Source organism: Diachasma alloeum, unplaced genomic scaffold, assembly GCF_001412515.2.
Source record: "Diachasma alloeum isolate Michigan unplaced genomic scaffold, Dall2.0 Dall_scaffold_00449, whole genome shotgun sequence".
Lineage (NCBI taxonomy): Eukaryota > Metazoa > Arthropoda > Insecta > Hymenoptera > Braconidae > Diachasma > Diachasma alloeum.
Window position 1 is genome coordinate 145,681 of NW_021680588.1, and position 19,941 is coordinate 165,621.

Below are 19,941 nucleotides of genomic sequence, written 5' to 3' on the forward strand. Positions count from 1 at the left end.
AGTAATCAAGTACTATTGATCCGGTCGATAAAATATCCGGAATTGAGTATGATCGATTGAAAAAGTATAGCATAAGCATCAACCACAAGCAGCCTAACTAGCGCTCGCGCAGCGCGCGTCTCGCCTAGTAACGAAACAAATTCAATAAAGCTTAATAAACAATGAGATTCATTTTTTGATAATCGAGATGACCGTTGCGATTCTGGACTTTTGTGATCTTGAGCTCCGTAAAATTCATCTCTTGCCAGGTATGACTTTCAGGACGCATGATTCGCGTAGTGTCCGGACCTTATAGTCAAAATGCCAAAACAAATTATATCTCTTTTTTGTTTACAGGTGACACCGAAATACTGGCATACTTTCATGGACCAATCGGTGTACTACTTGCCGTAAATATCATGTTTTTCATAGCAACGGCACGAGAACTGACGTGCGGATTGTGGAAAGGAGAGTTTGTAAAAAGTACCACTGAAAGGTAAAGATCGAATACATCACATCTTTTCATACCTTTGTAATGTCCAAAATTTTATACTAGAAATTTAAGGCTAGAATAATATCATGTAAAATAACCAAGAAACAAATCAATGATTGTAAACTAAATAGAGTGCAGTTCATCACGGTAACTCGATTAAAAATTCCAAAGACATTGGAACCGAGTTGAAAAGTGATGAAATGGCCCACTCAGCATGTCCCAATTGCTCAACATTAAGATTCGCGCATGCAGGAACGATTGAAAACCGATGAATTGAAACCCCTAAAACCAAATGAACTACTTTCCCATAAAAATCAAAAGAGTGGGAAAAGTCATACTGTAGGATTTGCGATGGTCGGGAGTAACAAATCACTACTAAACGAATAAACAATTTAATAATATATTTATTCGCCGAAGCGTCAGTCTCAACAAGTACAATGAATATTGATTTGATACTCAGGTGCGCTCGATACAATGGATGCCGATCAACTGCCAACGGCTCCTGTGCGATAGGACGCCGTGATAGAATAATTCGGTAGAGGCGCGAAATGTAATCCTCTATTATTGTGTTGGTATATCCGTGAGAGGACAGCAACGAAATATTAAATGCCTGAGGGTGACGTCAGACTGTCTCCTCAGTTGGGATGTAGCGAGGCGCTACATGTCTCCCCTGCTGGGAGAAAAACGTAGTTTTTTAGAGAACTGAAACAAAAAAAAACAGAAAAATTAAATTCGCTCAACGACAGGATAGCATAGAAATTCTCTGCTGTCTCCCGGGTGTCGTAATGCTTGAGTCCGGAGGTTGCCTCGGGTCGTAAGTCCGTGTTTCCAATCGGTCGTTAAAAGTGACCCTCCTGGGCTGGCCAGAGGTTCCTACTGCCGTGCCTGCTCTTGCTTGCTGTTGTTGCCGCTGTTGATGTCGTGGACAAGCTTCTGCAGGAAGCTGCCGAACCTGTTCCATGTCCTCGGGAAGAATGAACGCAGGTTTGAGGCGGTCGATAGAGATAGGAACGTCTTGAAGATAGTTGCCTCTCCCTAGTGACCTACAGTGGACAACAAAATGTCTATCGTGCCTGCTGACGACGCGATATGGTCCAGAGTATGGAGCTGCGGTATTCGGTCCTCCAGTCTCTGTCCTGATGAAAACATGCGTGCAATCGGCAAGGCTCTTGTGGACGAAAGTTGGCTTGGTTCCGTGACGAGACATCTCAGTGGGTGCTACCGCCGCGAAATGTCTACGGAGATCCCTCAAAACTTCCGGAGCTGCTCGATCGTTCGTTGGTGTAAACAATTCACCTGGGAGCCGAATTGCTTCTCCGTAGGTGAGCTCAGCAGGTGTGCTTTCAACATCAGGTTTCCAAGCGGTTCGGATTCCTAACAAAACCAACGGCAAAACATCATACCAGCTATCGCCGTGGCAGCGAAGTGCAGCTTTCAACTGGCGATGCAGTCTCTCCACGAGTCCGTTAGCCTGGGGATGAATTGGCGTAGTAAGCTTGCGTCGAATTCCCAACATCTCTGTCAGACGTCGGTAAATGTCCGCGATAAACTGGCCTCCTCTGTCTGATGTGATCCTGAGAGGTACTCCAAACCTCGCGATCCAGTGATAGAGAAGTGCACGAACTACTGTTTCTGTCCTGATGTCCGGTAGTGGCACCACCTCTGGATACCGTGTAAACCTGTCTATAATTGTGAGACAGTCCTTGAACCCTTTCGACAACGGTAAAGTAACCAAGTCGACATGAATATGCTCGAATCTTTGGGACGGTAAAGCAAACTTAGCGAGAGGTGCTGCGACATGCCTCGATACTTTATTTTTCTGACACGACAGGCAATAACGAATCCAATCCGAATAGTCCTCACTCATACCTGGCCAAACGAAATGATCGGCGATAAGCTTCCGAGTTCCTTTTCCTCCGGGGTGCGCGAGCGAATGCATGGAGAGAAAAACTTGCCACCTTAAAGGCCCCGGCACATACGGACGAATCGTGCCCGATGCTGAGACATCGCAATACAATCTAATGTTCGAACCTGGGAAGCGGAGTAGCTGTAAATTAAGACTGTTGTTGTTGTTACCTTCAAGCAGCTGGCGAAGATCAGGATCTTCTCGCTGTGATTGAGCGAGTTGTTGATTGTCGATCGCCTGGGACACTGCCTCGATACGAGACAAAGCGTCAGTTACCACGTTATCATCGCCAGCCACGTGTACGATATCAGACGTAAACTGGCCAATGAAATCTAGTCTTCTACACTGCCAGGGTGTTGCCTTATCCGGTTTCTGATGGAAAGCATGCGTCAAGGGTTTGTGATCCGTGTAGATCGTAATATGTTTCCCCTCGAAAATGTGCCGAAAATGAATGATCGCCTCGTAAATCGCTTCTAACTCTCGATCGTAAGTCGCATGATGACGTTCGGAGAGAGCAAGCTTCTTGCTGAAGAATGCGAGTGGCTGCCAACCATCCTGATGTCGTTGTTGAAGGACAGCGCCAATTGCGTGATCCGATGCGTCGGTGAACACAGCCCATTCAGCGTGCACGTTCGGATGTGACAGATGAGTGGCTTCAGCCAGTGCCCTTTTGCTTGCATCGAAAGCAGCCTCCATCTCCGGTGTCCAATCCACCGGATGCTTTCCTTTAACGGCAGGTCCCCTGTGTGCTGCGTTGAGCGGAGCAAGAATTTCTGCAGCCCCTTTCATAAACTTTCTGTAAAAATTGAGAGCACCAAGAAATCTGCGGAGAGACTTAACGTTAGAAGGTTTTGGATATTCGAGAATCGCTCTTACCCGGTCCGCAGGGGGCTTGATCCCCTGTGCGTTGATGGTATGCCGAAGGAAAACCACCTCCGGTTTGCCAAGGACAGACTTCGCTACATTTACCACCAGACCGAAATCCTCCAAACGTTGGAACAGTTGCCTCAGATGATCTAGATGTTGCTCAGGTGTCTCAGAGGCGACGAGAATATCGTCGATATACGGAAATAGAAACGGCAGATCCCTTGTGACTTCATCGATTAAACGCTGAAACGTCTGAGCAGCGTTGCGCAGACCGAAAGTCATGAACGGGAACTCGAATAGCCCAAAAGGAGTTATTATGGCCATTTTCTGGATGTCTTCAGCTGCTACCGGAACCTGATTAAACGCCTTCACGAGATCGATAGTCAAAAATATCGTGGATCCGTAAAGATTTGCGGCGAAATCCTCAAGGTAGCGAACGGGATACTTGTCCGGGATCGTCCGATCATTCAGGCCCCGGTAATCACCACACGGTCTCCATTCTCCGTTTTTCTTAGGAGCCAAATGCAGAGGCGAAGACCATGGTCCCTGACCGCGCCTAGCGATGCCAAGCTTCTGCATATTCGAAACTCAGCCTTTGCTATAGCCAGCTTATTTGGTAGCAAACGTTTTGGTCTGGCCGATACTGGTGGGCCGGGTGTAGTCCTAATGTGGTGTTGCGTCATATGCTTGGTGTTTCGAAGGAGTCCCTCCGGCTTAATTATGGCAGGAAACTTCTTCAGTAGGGCTACATAAGATGAATCCTCTTCAATCGTCTGGAGTCTGACTGAGAATGACTCGAATTTAACCAGCTGTCCATCTGTTGAGAGACCAGTGGCACTATCAATAAGTCGTTGATTCTTGAGGTCAGGCAGAAGACCGTAATGATGCAGCAGGTCAGCGCCACTAATGTACCTCGAAACGTCAGCTTCAACAAAACGCCACTTGATTTCCTTGCGCAGGCCAAAATCGAGCAGGATCGAGATGTAGCCACAAGTATTGATCAGAGTGTTGTTGGCTGCGAACAGCTGATAACCAGACGCGTCCTTTTTCCGAGTGTGCACCCGGCGAGGACACACTGAAACGTCGGAACCGGTATCCACTAGGTACTGTGCCTTGGTGGACCTATCGGTGAGAAAGAGGCGACGGGATGTTAATAAAGAGCTGCGTTCCGTCGCTAACGACTCTCCCTGGAGTTTCCCTAGTACCGACAACCCGGAAGGCACTTTCGTGCCCTGTCACCAAATCTGAAATGGTACCAGCAAGCGTTAGAGTTGTGTAATACCTTTCGAGAATTGGAGCGTCTGCGAGAATTGTTGCGACCATTGGGTGGCCCTCTCGAGCGAGAACGCGACTCACGCAGCTGCATCGCAGCTACTGTAGCCTTCAAACTCTCCAGCTCATCACGAAGCGCAGAGTTGACCACATTACCCGACGAGGCCGAAATAGCTGAAGTCTGATGAGGTTGAAAGACCTCATGGACCCTATCAGCCAGTTTCGCCAGGTTCTCCAACGAAGCGTCATCCTGGGCAGCAAGCGTCGCTCTAGTCTGCTCCGGAAGGTGAGACAGCCAGCGTGTCTTTAAGACCTCCTCATCGATACCTGGAACCAGAGCCTTTAAATGCCTAAGATGCTTCGAGGGTGTACGATCTCCAAGATTCTCATTGTCCAGCAGTCGTAATAAATTCATTGACCTTGATGTGGTAAAACATCGAATTAATTCATTCTTCAATGTTTGGAATGGGGTATTAACTGGTCTAGCAATAATGAGATCCTCGACCTCTGCTGCATAGATCGTATCAATTAGCGGAACAGTTTTATTATACTTATCGATCTCCGTCACTATTCCAAGATCGGTAAACTGGGTCTCCAGTTGAGCAAACCACAGCTGAGGTCTATCAGGGTTGAATGGCCTTGCGACGAGCTTAGGTTGCATCACGGCTGCAGCTGCTAAAAATGCGTTGTCTGTGGCGAGCTCCTGGACACCCGGCATCACGAACCACGAAAATCACTTGACAATTATTTACCGAAAAATCGCGGTAATCGATAAATTTAAAAAAATAATTATCTCAATCAAAAAAAAAATTAAGCACGTGTCGTCACTCTTGCGAAGTCGTTAAAGTCTTCACATACACCAGCACAGCACAGCGTCTATAGGGTGCTCAGCAATGTGCCAGCGAGATAGAGAGAGACGGACGACCAACCCTCAAGTATCCCCACTTGTTCACTCACTTGCCGCGAGAGAAAACGCTGGAGAACAGGTAGAGCGGGGAATAAGGTGCGAAAATCACCAAGGGTAAACGCAATTACCCGAAGGGGTGTGCGCGCGCGTTGTGGGCGGGGAGTATAACGATGAGGAAGACGCCGAGAATCGATTTTCCTCTGACTCAACGACGCTAAATCGAGACCCCCCACGACGCCATATTGGGCATTGAAAAATAAAACCACGCGCGAAAAATGTTATGCGTTAATTTGCAAGTTTAGATTAATTTTATGCACTCGCGACGGCAGCCGCTGCCTGGGAAAAATGCTCGCGACGTTAACCACCGGTAACAGGGTGAAATAAACGCGCGAGATATGAGAAAAAAATTTCGTTGTAAAGGCACGCGCACTCGCGAGGCACTTNTATTGATTTGATAACTCAGTTGCGCTCGATACAACGGATGCCGATCAACTGCCAACGGCTCCTGTGCGATAGGACGCCGTGATAGAATAATTCGGTAGAGGCGCGAAATGTAATCCTCTATTATTGTGTTGGTATATCCGTGAGAGGACAGCAACATTAATTGCCTGAGGGTGACATCAGACTGTCTCCTCAGTTAGGATGTAGCGAGGCGCTACAATACGACATTTTCCACCAATTAAAAATGGACTCGTTGGAGCCCATGTGACAAGTGACCCCAAAATTCATATAAAAATGTCAGAAAAATCAAAATTAGTTAGTCTTGAAGCAGCGACGGAGCAGTAACAATTCTGGTGAAAATAATTCATTTAATCGGTCCGGTTTTTCAATCCTTCCTTCGATTACGCGGGATAGTACTGAATTAATAGTAAGTTACGAACAATTGNCAAAAGAGTGGAAAAAGTCATACGACATTTTCCACCAATTAAAAATGGACTCGTTGGAGCCCATGTGACAAGTGACCCCAAAATTCATATAAAAATGTCAGAAAAATCAAAATTAGTTAGTCTTGAAGCAGCGACGGAGCAGTAACAATTCTGGTGAAAATAATTCATTTAATCGGTCCGGTTTTTCAATCCTTCCTTCGATTACGCGGGATAGTACTGAATTAATAGTAAGTTACGAACAATTGAAATTATCCGGGAATAAAATTTCTTTAATCGAGAGTGGTGACTTTTCTTACAAATAAGGAATTCGTTCATTGTGACGCGTTGTGGACAGTCTCAAACAAACTCTTAAACTCTTAAAATTCAACTGTCGAAATTTAGTAAAATATTAATGAGTAGAAGGAAGTGTTTCCGTGAAAGTATCCATAAAAGCCTTTAGCACGACTAATTGCTGGTGAGGAAATTACGGATTTACCCAGGAATCTACAAACACATCGATTAATTTATAAAAAAACAGACCGAATTGTGTTACAAATAACAAAATTTGTAAACCCAAATTTGGATCCTTCAGATAATTCCAGGGGTAGGAATTTTAACTACATAGACTTCTGTAAAATCACGCTTATGGTTTTGTAAACCGAATAGTTATTCAAAATATATTTAAATTCAAATTTGATTCCCATTACAACTCCAAATTTCTTGATTAGTAATTAGTCTCAACTCAAACCCTATCCCTAAATCAAACCCTTTTCCTTTATATTTTAGAAAAAGGTAAGAGTATAAAACTTTGCGTCGTCCAATAATTATAAAATCTAATAATTTTAGCTTTGATTTTAATGTGACAATTAAAACATGTTCTTTCGACGCTAAAATCTTTCTCCGGACATAACACCTTCAAACGCATAGGAACAAATCTGGAAGCCAAGAATGTTGGTTCTTTAACTTCGAAGAAACAAGTCGTTTCAACAATTTTAAGAACCACCGAGCCATTTTCGAAGTCTCCTTCCGAGACCTGTTTTAATCTCCTCAACAATTTTACTCACATAAGGCCGAGTTTGTTTCATACAAGTTCCAAATTTTAAACCCTACAATAAATCGTTGTGGCCAAGCGCGTGAAGCGTTTGCCTATGACCACAGAGATTTCGAGTTCAAGTCTTTTGTTTTGTTTCCTTTTTCAAAATAACAATGCCGATTACTTTGCAAATCAATATTAATTAATATTAATCGGTTCAATAACTAAAATGTCAAATATCTAGTAACATTTTAGCGACGGTAGTGGTTGTGCGGGAAGTGTGCGCGGCTCCAGCGGTTGTCCAGGCTACTGCACCGTTTAGTCGGGTTCGTACTTGGATGAATGACCGCTTAGCCGTACCGCTCCGCATAGGACTACTGGCGCTAGCTATGGATGGAGGACCTACTATGCGCATCGAGTCAGTGTGACCGATGAACACACTATAAGAAATTTTAGTACTTTTGTATCGAATAAAATATTAATAAAATTTCCAGAAACGCTAAAGATGAAAATTTACATTTAGAATCGATAAAAATTCGAAAAATTATTATAAATCGCGAGAACCATTCAATGTTTCGATTTCAAAGATGATAAACGAGAAACAGACAAATCCTATATAAAAAGCGACACGGGTCACTAATCGAACATGGCGGATTTCATGGGGATAATTGATTATTTTGCATTCGATTTCGATTAATCAAATAGAACTGGGCATCATATCAGCTGATTAGTACAAGTTTGAGGAGGAATACCGCAAGGTGGCAGTGTAAAAGATGGTAACTCAATGTTTCAAGAAAATACGCGCGAATTTAAAAGCGGACTTCTAGCCCCAAATAAGAAGAAAGCACACTGCAAGCATAAAGTACATCAGAGCATGTTTCCTACACATGTATTTGTTTATAATGTGTTGAATCAGAAGTTATTTGTCAGTGATAAGTGCTAAGAACTGACAAACTAATTGGAGTGATTGATAATTAGACTAACTTGAATGCCAAGGGTGGAATCAACAAAATTCATCTACTGTTTTTTCAAGTCATTTTTTGTTTTTCGAGGTTATGTTTTATGAAACCAAGACTTAGGTATATCCCAAAATCAACGAATATTAAATTTTATTCGTAAAATGAAAACGTCGAAATACTTTTTATTTACAGATTTTCAATGATCCAATTTCTTCATCGAATTGGCTAGGAAAAGTTCGAAAATAAAGCATGGATAATCAGCGTCTTTCGAACGAGATTCTGCAAATAATTGCTTTTTTTGGACATTCTTAGGAATGAATAATGGAAACGGCTCAAACTTTCAGAAGAATATTTTTAGGCATCCAATTAAATTTTGGTGAAATTCAGAATGGGGAAAAATTCGTTACAATTCAGAAACGATTATTTTTAGAGTGAGGAATATATTATTATTGAATTAGTTAAATAAACAGCCAGTATGACAGAAGTCATTTGACAGATTACATATGACTGCTACTCTTCACGTATATTTCCCCTATTTTCATTTCTACGAATTTTCATTAGTAGTAGGCTTCCGAATGGATCCCAATGTATGTTTTCAATAAATGAAGGCATACGGATTCCCATTTGTTGAGAATATTGTTATGATTGACTATGTTTCCTTAAATGCATTCGATCTGTATTCATTCTTTTTTATCACCTGAACCTCTCCTCTGATATCAACACTCTCGTTTGTTTTTAACATTGATTCTTTCTTGGATCTTTTTTAATGTTCAGACCCATGTATATTTTCTATCGTTCCTTTTATTTAATAAAGTTTATTTATTGACCCGTGCGCGTTTCAATATTAAGGCCAATCGCACTCATTTTCCCCTATTTCTATAAAATAAATTTGCAATTTCATGCAACAATATTCATATTATATGGCTTGCTCAATAATCCTGCTATGAACATGGACGTTGAAATATAGATGCGTTATTTTTTTTCTCAAAAATTTTGGGTGAATTATTTCATCTCAAGAACTATCAAATACATAGGCTTAAAATTTGATATAGGAATGTTCCTTGACAATCCTAACTAGAAACCAAAGTTTCAACATGTTTCCCTGACTTTTACCCATGTCATAGTGCGCAAAAGTGAACTTCGAGCAAATAATACAAAAATGACGCTATCTCGAAAAATTTCAATGGGATAATACCCATATTTTGTTGGATCTAAATAAATGGCATGAAAACGCACATTTTGAAAGAAAAGAAAAATGAAATCGAACAACGAGTTTTTGAGATATTGACCAAAAGATTTCGTTCATCCAGCATCCCAAACTTTTTTACCATGAAACCTAAAATTATACTAAGTTTCACGTTTCTATCTCAATTATTTTTCACGTTTTCGTGCGAACAAGCAATTTCAAAGAACAAATGAAAAAACGAGAATAAAACTACATTGCTCAGGGTGTAATGGTCTTTTTTCAATCCAATTAAATAGGTATCATCGTGACGAGTATTTTGAAAAAAGAATCCAGTCGGCCCAGGTGATATCGGCAAAAAACTATTTTCGAAGAATCGCTATATCTCAGAAACCGCCCAACCGATCGAGCTGAAATTTAGCACAAATTTGAGTCTCAGTAGTACCAATTAGCCAGAGTTTCAGCATGTTTGCCTCAATAATTCTCGAGTTATGGGGACAGTTCCGGACATACGAACATACATGCGCACATTCACGTTTCGTGACATTTCTAGGCATTTCCACCCAAATTCAGAAATCGAAAAAAATCATGATGACAAAGCTTCCATGCGGAAGCAAAAAAAGTCATGATCTCCGAAAATCGCAATTTTCCGACCATACTCAGAACAGTTGACTTTCCATTTTTTTAAGAAGATTTTATAATATTGCTACGTGTCCCCCTTCGAATCCTAACTCAATTATCTATGATCTGAAGGAGGCTCGGAAGAACGACTGTCTATTGGACGTTCCTTGGATTCTTCTCTTGGAAGTCCTTCTTTGTAACTGTCATCGTATTGTTCGGATTGTAATAATAAACCGCCCCAATGATTTATTAAGCTGTGTATCCCTTAATTCTTCGCTGGACCTAACATTGGTCTCAGAAGTGGTTTGAGTGAAACCCATGTGCCAAAAAGGAGTAAAAAATAGTGAAACATCGAAGTGGGAAGCTGTCAAACCCTTCATCAAGTCCCGATGGAAAAGTAACCAACTCTCCACTGAGATTTTCTGCCATCAAACTCTTTGGATGGACTGTATTCAATTGAGGCTATAGAAAATTTAAATTCTAATCAACTGGTGAGTCTTTGCAATTTTGTTTTCTCAATTATGTCGGAGAGAGGTAGAAGAAGGCGAGGAAATGTGGGAGAACGCCCAGTCCCTTTGCTTCCGGTTTCTGCCAACATTTACTATCGGATGACGAGTTTGAGTGACAAAATCACGTTCTACTTCAACTTGAAGAATTAGAACATCATCTGACAAATCCAGCTGCTCCAAACCCTCCACTAATTCATCAGGATCTCCAACAACGTCCTCCATGGAATCCAGTTGCTCCAAATCTTCCAGAAGTTCCTCAAAACCATTACCAACAACCTTCGGGGAACCAAGTAGCTCCAAGTCCTTCAGAAGTTTTTCAGAACTTCAGAGGGTGCTTCAGAATCTTCCACAATGAGCGTCAAGAAATCCAGTCGCTCCAAGAACTTGAGAAAAAAACCCTCAAAATCTTCAAGAACGACCAGCAGGGAATCCAGTCGCTCCGAATATTCTAGAAATTCCTGCGATCGCTTCAGGAAGCAATTCAACACCCCCAAGTCTGATTCGATCTTTATTAATGCCTTCAAATATAGCACTACTTATACCAGTGTCTCCAAATGAACCACATTGATGTGAATGCTTTCAATTGACCTAACCGAAACAGAAATTTTTGCAGTTGTCCGAATGCCTATGATAGAGTCCAACAAATTTGAATAGTTTCAGATGTTTTCAAATTACAGATGGAGCTCGAGAATTAATTCCCGAACTCGAACGAAAGCAGAAGTCACTATTTTTGTTTCATTATTGTTATCGTTAAATTGGCCCATAATGCTTTCATTAATGAGAATTTCTCAATAATCCAAATGAATTTTGGGAGGAAATGACATCTAACACATGATTATTTTTGCAGATTTTAGGACAAATTTCCCTACAAAAAAATTATTAAATTAGAGAAATTATTTTTTTTTCAATGGATAAATCATGAACAATTTTGAACCCTGTTTTTGCGAATATAAAAATTGTAAGAATTCAATTGGATTTTCGTCACAAATTCCTCATTCCAAGCTTTGAAAATTTGATCTGAATAATCCCCAGAAAATGATTTTGGTGAAAAACGATTACTAGAAAATTTTTAAAAATCATGAACGCTGGAAATAGCCCTGAATTTTCAACTCATTTTTTTAAGTAATGCTTGTATCGTTCAGTTGACTTGAACAACAAAAATGGAATTATTATTCCCTTCATTAATTCATCAACAATGTCTTTTGTGCACTCCAATGATTTTCGAAAATTCTTAAGACAAATTGCCAGTGAAAATTGTAGCTCAATAGATAAAAATTCTTGTTGGATTTGTCTCCTCAGTGAACTAGTGGACATGAAGGAATATAAAATCATTTTTCTTTAGCATTAAATTACTCAAGTTTCACTCGTATTATGAGAAAGTTTAGAAACATGGCTGAACCTTCATCTATTCCAAGTTGCTCCTTGGGCAGACATCTATTTTGACATCTACACCTATTTCATCTATTCCAATTCTTGAATAAATATCTTGACGATTCAAAAAAAAAATTTTTTCTCATTCAAATTTTCAGTAGTGCCTCCAACAGTTTGGAATTCCAACCATCATTTTCTGAAACGGATTTTACAATTAGCACTCATTATTCAGCTCCCGAATTGTTTCTCGCATTTTTGAACCCACTGGAACCCATGGCTTGGTGAAATAAATTTCGTCCCACAAATCTCACTTCTCATAGACCTCATTCACTAGAAACCCTGAGATATTCAAAAAAATTTATATCTCTCCATTCCACCCAAAATCCAACGGTCCGAGCAAACATTTGAAAAGTACCATCCCGAGTCATCTTGCTCAATTTATTGATAATAATTAGATCTCTTGAGACAAATGATTATTCATCCCTTCTTGCATATCGTTCTTCCAACCATCAAATAATGCATTTCACCCCTACGATGTTGATGTTCCCGAGAGAATTAGATTTACATTTTTTTCTCTATGGTATCCTTACAAAATCAATAATATATTTGCTAACAAGCTTGGAAAATTGATTCGCAAAAAATTAGGAGTTAGAATCTAAATTCCATAGTCAAGCTCTCATGAATGACTTACTTGTAAAAAAAATAGGAAATAGAGCTAAAACCTAAAAAAAATCAACTCTAAAAAAAAAGTGAATCCGAATGAACTTTGCTCTCTAATAATAAATGATTATTCCATCTGGAATTTAGATCCGTCAGCTCTCTTCTGGTCGCTTCAGTGAACACTCGCTTTTGGAAATGAATTAACAAGAAAAAAAATCATTCGAATAAACAACTGTGTGTACATAGTTCGATTATAAAACGTTTAGATTTGAAAATATACCTGATCAAACGTTATTGTGTACACAAATTCCACGAGCTTCTCTGTACACGATCATTATAGCTCGATCATAAAATAAATACTTGAATGCATTTGATAATAAATTTTGATTATAACCAGTATTCGAGTATTAATCGTATACGGAGACTCATTATAATCAAGAAGTTGTGAGTTTCTGGAAACTTCTGGAGATAACGAAAGGGAGATCCATTGTTAATCAATGTACCCGTACCTGATTGAGTCTTTTCGTTTTCTTATTTTCTTCTACATTTATAGTTGGGTCACTTGACGTGATTAATTCAGACAGAAAACCTTTACTTGACTTGATTGATATGTGACTGAAGATTGAACAAGAGGAATGGAAAAGAATCAATATGATAAGAAAGACCAGAGGATTAGTTGATAGATAGTGTGTTGTAGCAGACTAACCTCAGTTGATTATCTGTGGTTAACAGATTGCCTGAGTTACATACTTGGGGTTTTATGAATCTATGGCGAGCAAAATATTAGTGGTTAACTGATTTAAAACTCCGTGGTTAATGAAAAGAATTCGTGGTTAATGAATTGTCAGTGGTTAACTGACTCAAGACTCTGTCGTTAACGGAAAGAATTCGTGGTTAACGAATTGTCAGTGGTTAACTGGCTCAAGACTCCGTGGTTAACGGAAAGAATTCGTGGTTAACGAATTGTCTGTGGTTAACAGACTGGCCTGTTTATTGTCCATAGTTAGCAGACAGATCTGAACCTTTCTTCATTCATCTGTGGTTAACAGAATTTCCTGAATATCTCATGTCTTACTTTGTTTACATTAAGTCATTTCAACTGAATGGATGTATGTGTTGAGTGGATGATGCTCAATTTTTCTTGCTAAGTTACAATAATTTCGAAAGCTTTCGAAATCGCAATTATTATTTATCAACATGTTGAAATTTTAGATAATTTACGAAAAATAATTATTTGCTTTCTGGTTCTTTTTAAATGAAATTCATGATCAAATATGTTTTAAACTTGAGGAATTCTTCATGTTGAGTCATTTTCAGATTCTGAGACCGAATCAGGAATTCGATGTACCGGATTTTATCAAACTGAAATTCAAAAGTGAAATTCGAGTCATACACTGACACACTCACACACCATCGAGATATAGATGATGAATAATAACACATTACTCTTCTGAAGATAACGACACAACCAATTGAAAATTGTACTGAATACTCTAGAAACGTTTGCATTGTATAGCATCAAACAATTGTAAATCGGGTTGTTCTTCAGTATTGATTCCTGGGAGGTTTTAGTCTCAACAACTCGCAGATTTTTCAGTTCATTACAACTTTCGTTGAAAAAAAAAATCCCGAAGTTGTAATAACTCAAATAGTTCTTGGTTTGATTGCCGGGGCGCTAATCTTTTTTGGGGAGCGGAGTAGTGTTACGTGTCCCCCTTCGAATACTAATTCAGTTATCTATGATTTGAAGGAGGCTCGGAAGAACGACTCTCTTTTGGACGTCCCTTGGATTCTTCTCTTGGAAGTCCTTCTTGGTAACTGTCGTCGTATTGTCCGGATTGTAATAATAAACCGCCCCAATTATTTATTAATCTGTGTGTCCCCTTATTCTCCGCTGGACCTAACAGTATATTTCGTTACGAGTACGGAAAAGAGTTTTTTGGCTCGTGGGAGGTTTATAGCACGAGCTGAAGGCGAGTGAGTAAGTAGTAATTATAGTGCTGGAAAATTTTTTTAAATGTCATGGACAGTTCAGTAGTAATTTTTAGGCGAGAGACATTCACTTCAGTTTGAGAGGAAAAAATCGTGAAATTTCAAATTTCACTGTAAATTTAATTAAATTCAACACCTTTAACCAGCATTTGAAGCGGAGAACTTTTAAAGTTACTTGAATTCTCATTTAATCGATGAATATTCTGTACCAAATTACGCTGTGTTTTCGATTGATAAACAAATTATAAATGCTGAAATCATTTAGGCCACAGGAAAATAGAATTATTCAACTTCCTCAATGGCGCATTTACTGGGGTTTCCTTCAAAGTTAATTAGAATCAATAGTTAGAATTATGAGAGATTCTAACATTTTTGAACTTGAGTATAGAAGAATCTGAATGCAACATAGTGAAAATGATAGTCGATTGTTCCACTTTGAACAAATAGTAACAATATTTAAATTAAAATTTTCTGATATGATTAACCAAAAAAAGCTTTAAGTCAGTATTCCATAACTGCAAATAATAAAAATGATGATAATTATGTAATATTATCTGAATCATTTATGTGAATTTCAGATTCTCAAAAAAGGATAGAGCAGAAGTCAAACAATCATTTAAAATTTTAATTTTTAATTTGGTGCTGAAAACATTAGGCGATGATATTCTAAGCGTGGAATTATATTGATGATATGAACAATGGATTAATTAAGTTAACGAGTGAAATAATTATAAAAATTTATATGAGTGTTTACCAGAAATCTACTCTCTGGCTTACGTTCGAGAAGAAAGTGGATTATAATTATGATCGAACTTTTATTCTGTGAGCATAGCAATTAGCAAATGAGCAAGTGATTTATTGCAATATGAAAAATTAACAAAATTTAAAGCTAATAAATTGGGACATGGTATTTCCATCAGTTGCGTTGCTTTTTGCAATTAGAATGATTATGAACAATGAATTGAAAAAAGGAATCTTGAATCTGACAGGAAAAAGGGCATAATGAAAGGGGCATCAACACCCCGGACGCTTGCGGCCGGGGTGGCGCTTGTAAATTAATATAATCCACGATAAACTACATGAAAAATTATTACCTGCTCTCAGGAATCGTCAATCACAACAACACATAATGAATGGGCAATTATTAAATAGAAATTAGAAAATTCCACAGTACGAGTAATATTACGACGTCGTTATTTATTCAATATTCCAATAATATGAAAATATCAAATTATCAAAGTCAAGAAACCGTTAATTTTTACCATCAATATTCGTGCTTACTCTCACTCATTCACTCGAGTTACAATATTTATATCTCTCGATATTCGTCACATTTAAGGAATAAAGAAAAAATTATGATCCCAAATATTACAGTGCACTCAATATAAGAAATATTCTGATCGATCAAATTTACCAATAAGAATGACAAAATTTACAAAAAGAAATTTGCTCAAGCCCTAACTCAATGACTGACGGGAATGATTGACCGTTTGGTTCGCTGGTCGGGAGGCAAGAGAGCTAGGATTCAGCGACGAGATGTCCTCCAACCCATCAAAGTACTCAGCGCGGCTGTTTCCAAATATTCGTAACAAGTCGAGCAACTACGCGGGATTACTTTAAATTCGCAGAATCATCACAACACTGGAATTCCTATAATATCAGCTGGCTGCATGACTGAGGTTGTCCATGGTTTCCCTCAATGCAGGCCACATGGGTGCAGTTGGGGAAGTCGGCCCATGGTAACGCAGAGGGAGGAATACGAGAGGTGAAAGGAGAGGATGGAGAGGCAGGCAGGGTGCGGGTGTCAAATCGAAAATTGTATTTCGATAACAGCAATGTAACAAATAAAAATAAAATAAAATGACATTCTACCTAATCTCCAGATGAAATTGAAAGATCGTTGAAATCAACAATTACAAAGCTCTTATTCAGGAACAAAAATCTACGATTTTATGGAAAAATTGCAATTTAAAAAATTGCTAATTTCAGCAAAAATTTCGGCTTTATACTTTTAAAATTTTCATCTTATTGCAGTTGCTGGTACAGTTTTATCAGTATTTGAAAAGCTCTGCAATAATGAACCAAGTCTCATTTTGAATGAGATTTTTGACATTACACAAGAAAAAATTTCATGTAAAAACCTAGCGAATTTTATAGAAAATTCTATTGGATTTCTAATGAACTTTTATAGAAATTTGTGCTTTCTTCATAGGAAATATTCAATAAAAGCGTTTTTTATAGGAAAAATCTCTAGAACTTCATTTTTCATATAATTTTCCTACTGAGACATTTTCTGTAGGAATTTCTAGACATGAATGTTCCAAATTTTCCCCACCCTGTTCAACGTCTCATTTTATTGAAAAAATAGAACAAGAATTTGACAAAATTTGAGCTGAGCAATTTTTATATCAAATATGGTCAAGATGAACTTGGAGGTGTATTTTTTAGATTTTTTCATTTTCAATTGGAAAGTGGTGTATTTATGATTTCTTCAATACTGAATCCATTCATTTTTTCCGAGTTATTAACGGAAAATTATTAGAAAAAGTTGCTTTAATGAACTCGGATCTATAAGAGTATTATTATAAAGAAGAAATTAATTAAAATTCAATTAAATTGCATTTCCAGAAACAAATATCAAAATTAAATTAAATTGTATGTATCATCTCCAGCAAGCACATGTAGGGCCATCCGTCATATTTCATTCTCAGAATATGGTGGATCCAGTCCCAGATATGGGCTAATGCTCGGAGCGCCAGAGGTTCTCCAGCGCAAGTCTAAATTGTTAGCCGGGTGTAGTCCTGGGAAGTAGAAAGATACGTTTGAAGTAGTCTGTCTGAATTTTGTCTATTTCTTCTTGGCGAGCGGGGTCCCAGGCCTGTATTCTATATAACTGCGTGGATGATACTAGACTGTCGAACAGCTTGATTCTGGAGTACTAATGCTTTGCTTCCGTTCGACGGAAGATGGTGTTTGCCGTGCCCACTGTCCTCCTTGCCTTTGGCAGGGCAGCATTCTTTGCTTTCCTGCCTGACATGGCGTTATCTAATGTACCTAAGAAGGTATATTGATTGACTGACCAGACAGAGACAACTGACTCCCATGTTATCAAGCTTTATCCAGAGTAAGTGACGGGGGATGGAATCAAAGGTTCGCCGCAAATCAATGAAGATGTAGTAGATGGCGTTGCCGGGAAGTCTAAGCTTGGAATGGATGGCGGTGAACAGGGAGAAAGTCTGGTCGAGACAGCACCTATCACGGCCGAAGCTTGCTCACCAGGGAAAAAGGTTAATGTGACTAGCCAGATCTCTAGACATCCGTGCAGGATACCGGTGTACACCTTGCGGATGTCAGATAGACAGCGAGTCTCCTGGGTTACCTATCTAGAAGATGATGGATAACGTTGCTTTAGGCCAGGAAGATGGAACCCCTTGTTCCATCCAGGTGAAGTTCATCAGCGTAATGATAGTTGCGAGCCACTCCGTCGGGACGGATTTGAGAAATTCGATGGTAATCTCATTTGGGCCAGCAGCCCTGCCACTGTCGCCTTATTTTAAAATATGCCGTACCTCCCCAATGCTGATATCGTTGTCCAGAAATGGGTCCGTATTCTAAGGGATGAGAGGCTCCACTGATGTTCTTGGTAGATAATCTTCCCCGTAGAAGGGTTCCCAGCTAACGTTGGAGAGGCCAATTGGCACGAACGAGGAGGGGTGGGCTAGTTTAAAGGTACTCTAAAATTCACTAGAGTTGTTCATATTGACCATGCGTGTCTTGAGACGTTTGAAATACTCTTTAATTTTGTTCTTTCTGCAGGCTGTGAAATCACTGACATGCTGGTAAAATAGTGCTACAGAAAATCGGTTGACTTTGTTTGTCTTGGCTCTACATCCCGCATCCTCCCGACGACGTCGGCATGGCTGAAGCCCCACGTGACTCAGTGAAATTTTCTGATCAGCATACCAGAATCTGAGGCTGCTTCTTTCATCGCGGCACATGGAGTGTCGCAAAGAGCAGCGGGATTGGTGGATGTTTCAACCTGTTGGAACATGGAAGAAGTTCGTATGGCATGGAAAAAAGACTCGATTTTTCGAAGAAAAAAGACTTGATTCGATATTCCATTTGATAGTAAAGGACTGATTAGGACAATATTCCTGTAATCCAATTTATCTAGATTAGTTTCCAGGAATGGCGCGAAGATTGATGGAGTCCTGGCGATTGCGAAATAGAGATCGCCGATATTTAGCGATGTAACTTTGATAAAGGCGTCATCGTTACCCCAGATAAGATCGATTGTGCTCAGGCCCTGCGACCTACAGAACGTGAAGCTACCCTCCAAGTCTCCCTGTGTACGGCCGTTAAGTACGACAAATCCGTTGTCAATCATGAAACTCAGTAGTAACTCTTTCCTAACCTCATCGACTGGAGTACCAGAATCTATCGAGTCCCTAGCACAATTCAAAACTGAGCCACTCAGCAGTTCAGGTGGGAGCCAATTGTCGAGCGATGTTATGTTATGGCCTAAATAACCTCATGAAATCCCCCTGTTGATCCGGATAATATGAGGACACGAAAGTGGCACATAATATCCGAAACAAAACAGAGAATGAAGAAATATAAAATAACGTCGAATATTCGTGCATTAAATCCACGTATATTCGACGAATGTAGATAACTGGGGTGCAGCGTCAGCACTTTGCGCCCCGACGACTGGCCTTCGCGCGCGCTGGGAGACGTCACCCGATGCCTCGCAGGTGTGCGACGAAGAACAATGACCTGATGCAATCGAATTACATGGGTGCATAAAAGACTGGTGAATTCGTTGCTTCGGGGCCAGTTACTCGACGAGTCTCGAATTACCCTTTTTATACTTATACTCGCCTGATACCTTCAGTATCAATCCGGGTACTTATTTGTTTAATAAATGGTAAACTAATCACATAAGTTCAATTTCCAATAAGGATAATTATTTTTACTATCTAATCGCGTGTAATCAATCCCTACATCGAACCCAACCGCTCGGGTCTGTAACAGTTATATTCTGCACTTGAAGTCACCTCCTAAAAGTATCGAATCATTTTTGTATATTGCACGGCAGGAAGAGATGACTGGAGCTCGATAGCGGACATAATGTCCATATATGGGGTAAAGTAGATAAATCCAATGGTGATAAATAAGTTCTTGAACTTGATTCTCGTAAAGATCCACCACCGGGAGGGAGAATTAGGGTGGAGACTATTGCCTTACTACCTACATAGGCTTTTCTCATAGCCACTGACCAGTAGGAGTTTTAGCTTGATGCCCAGGGGGTCAAATATGATGG

The 19,941-nt window shown here is 39.7% G+C and overlaps 1 protein-coding gene across 1 annotated transcript in view; it reads left to right on the plus strand.

Moving 5' to 3' along the window:
- The first annotated feature begins 351 nt into the window (after positions 1-351).
- LOC107042409 (probable G-protein coupled receptor Mth-like 1) overlaps positions 352-19,941 on the plus strand; it is a 118,180-nt gene continuing 98,590 nt past the window's right edge. The window contains exon 1 of the mRNA XM_015263442.1: positions 352-475. Within this exon, the coding sequence (XP_015118928.1) occupies positions 399-475 (77 nt within the window). The 5' untranslated portion in view covers positions 352-398. The remainder of the gene's footprint in view (positions 476-19,941) is intronic.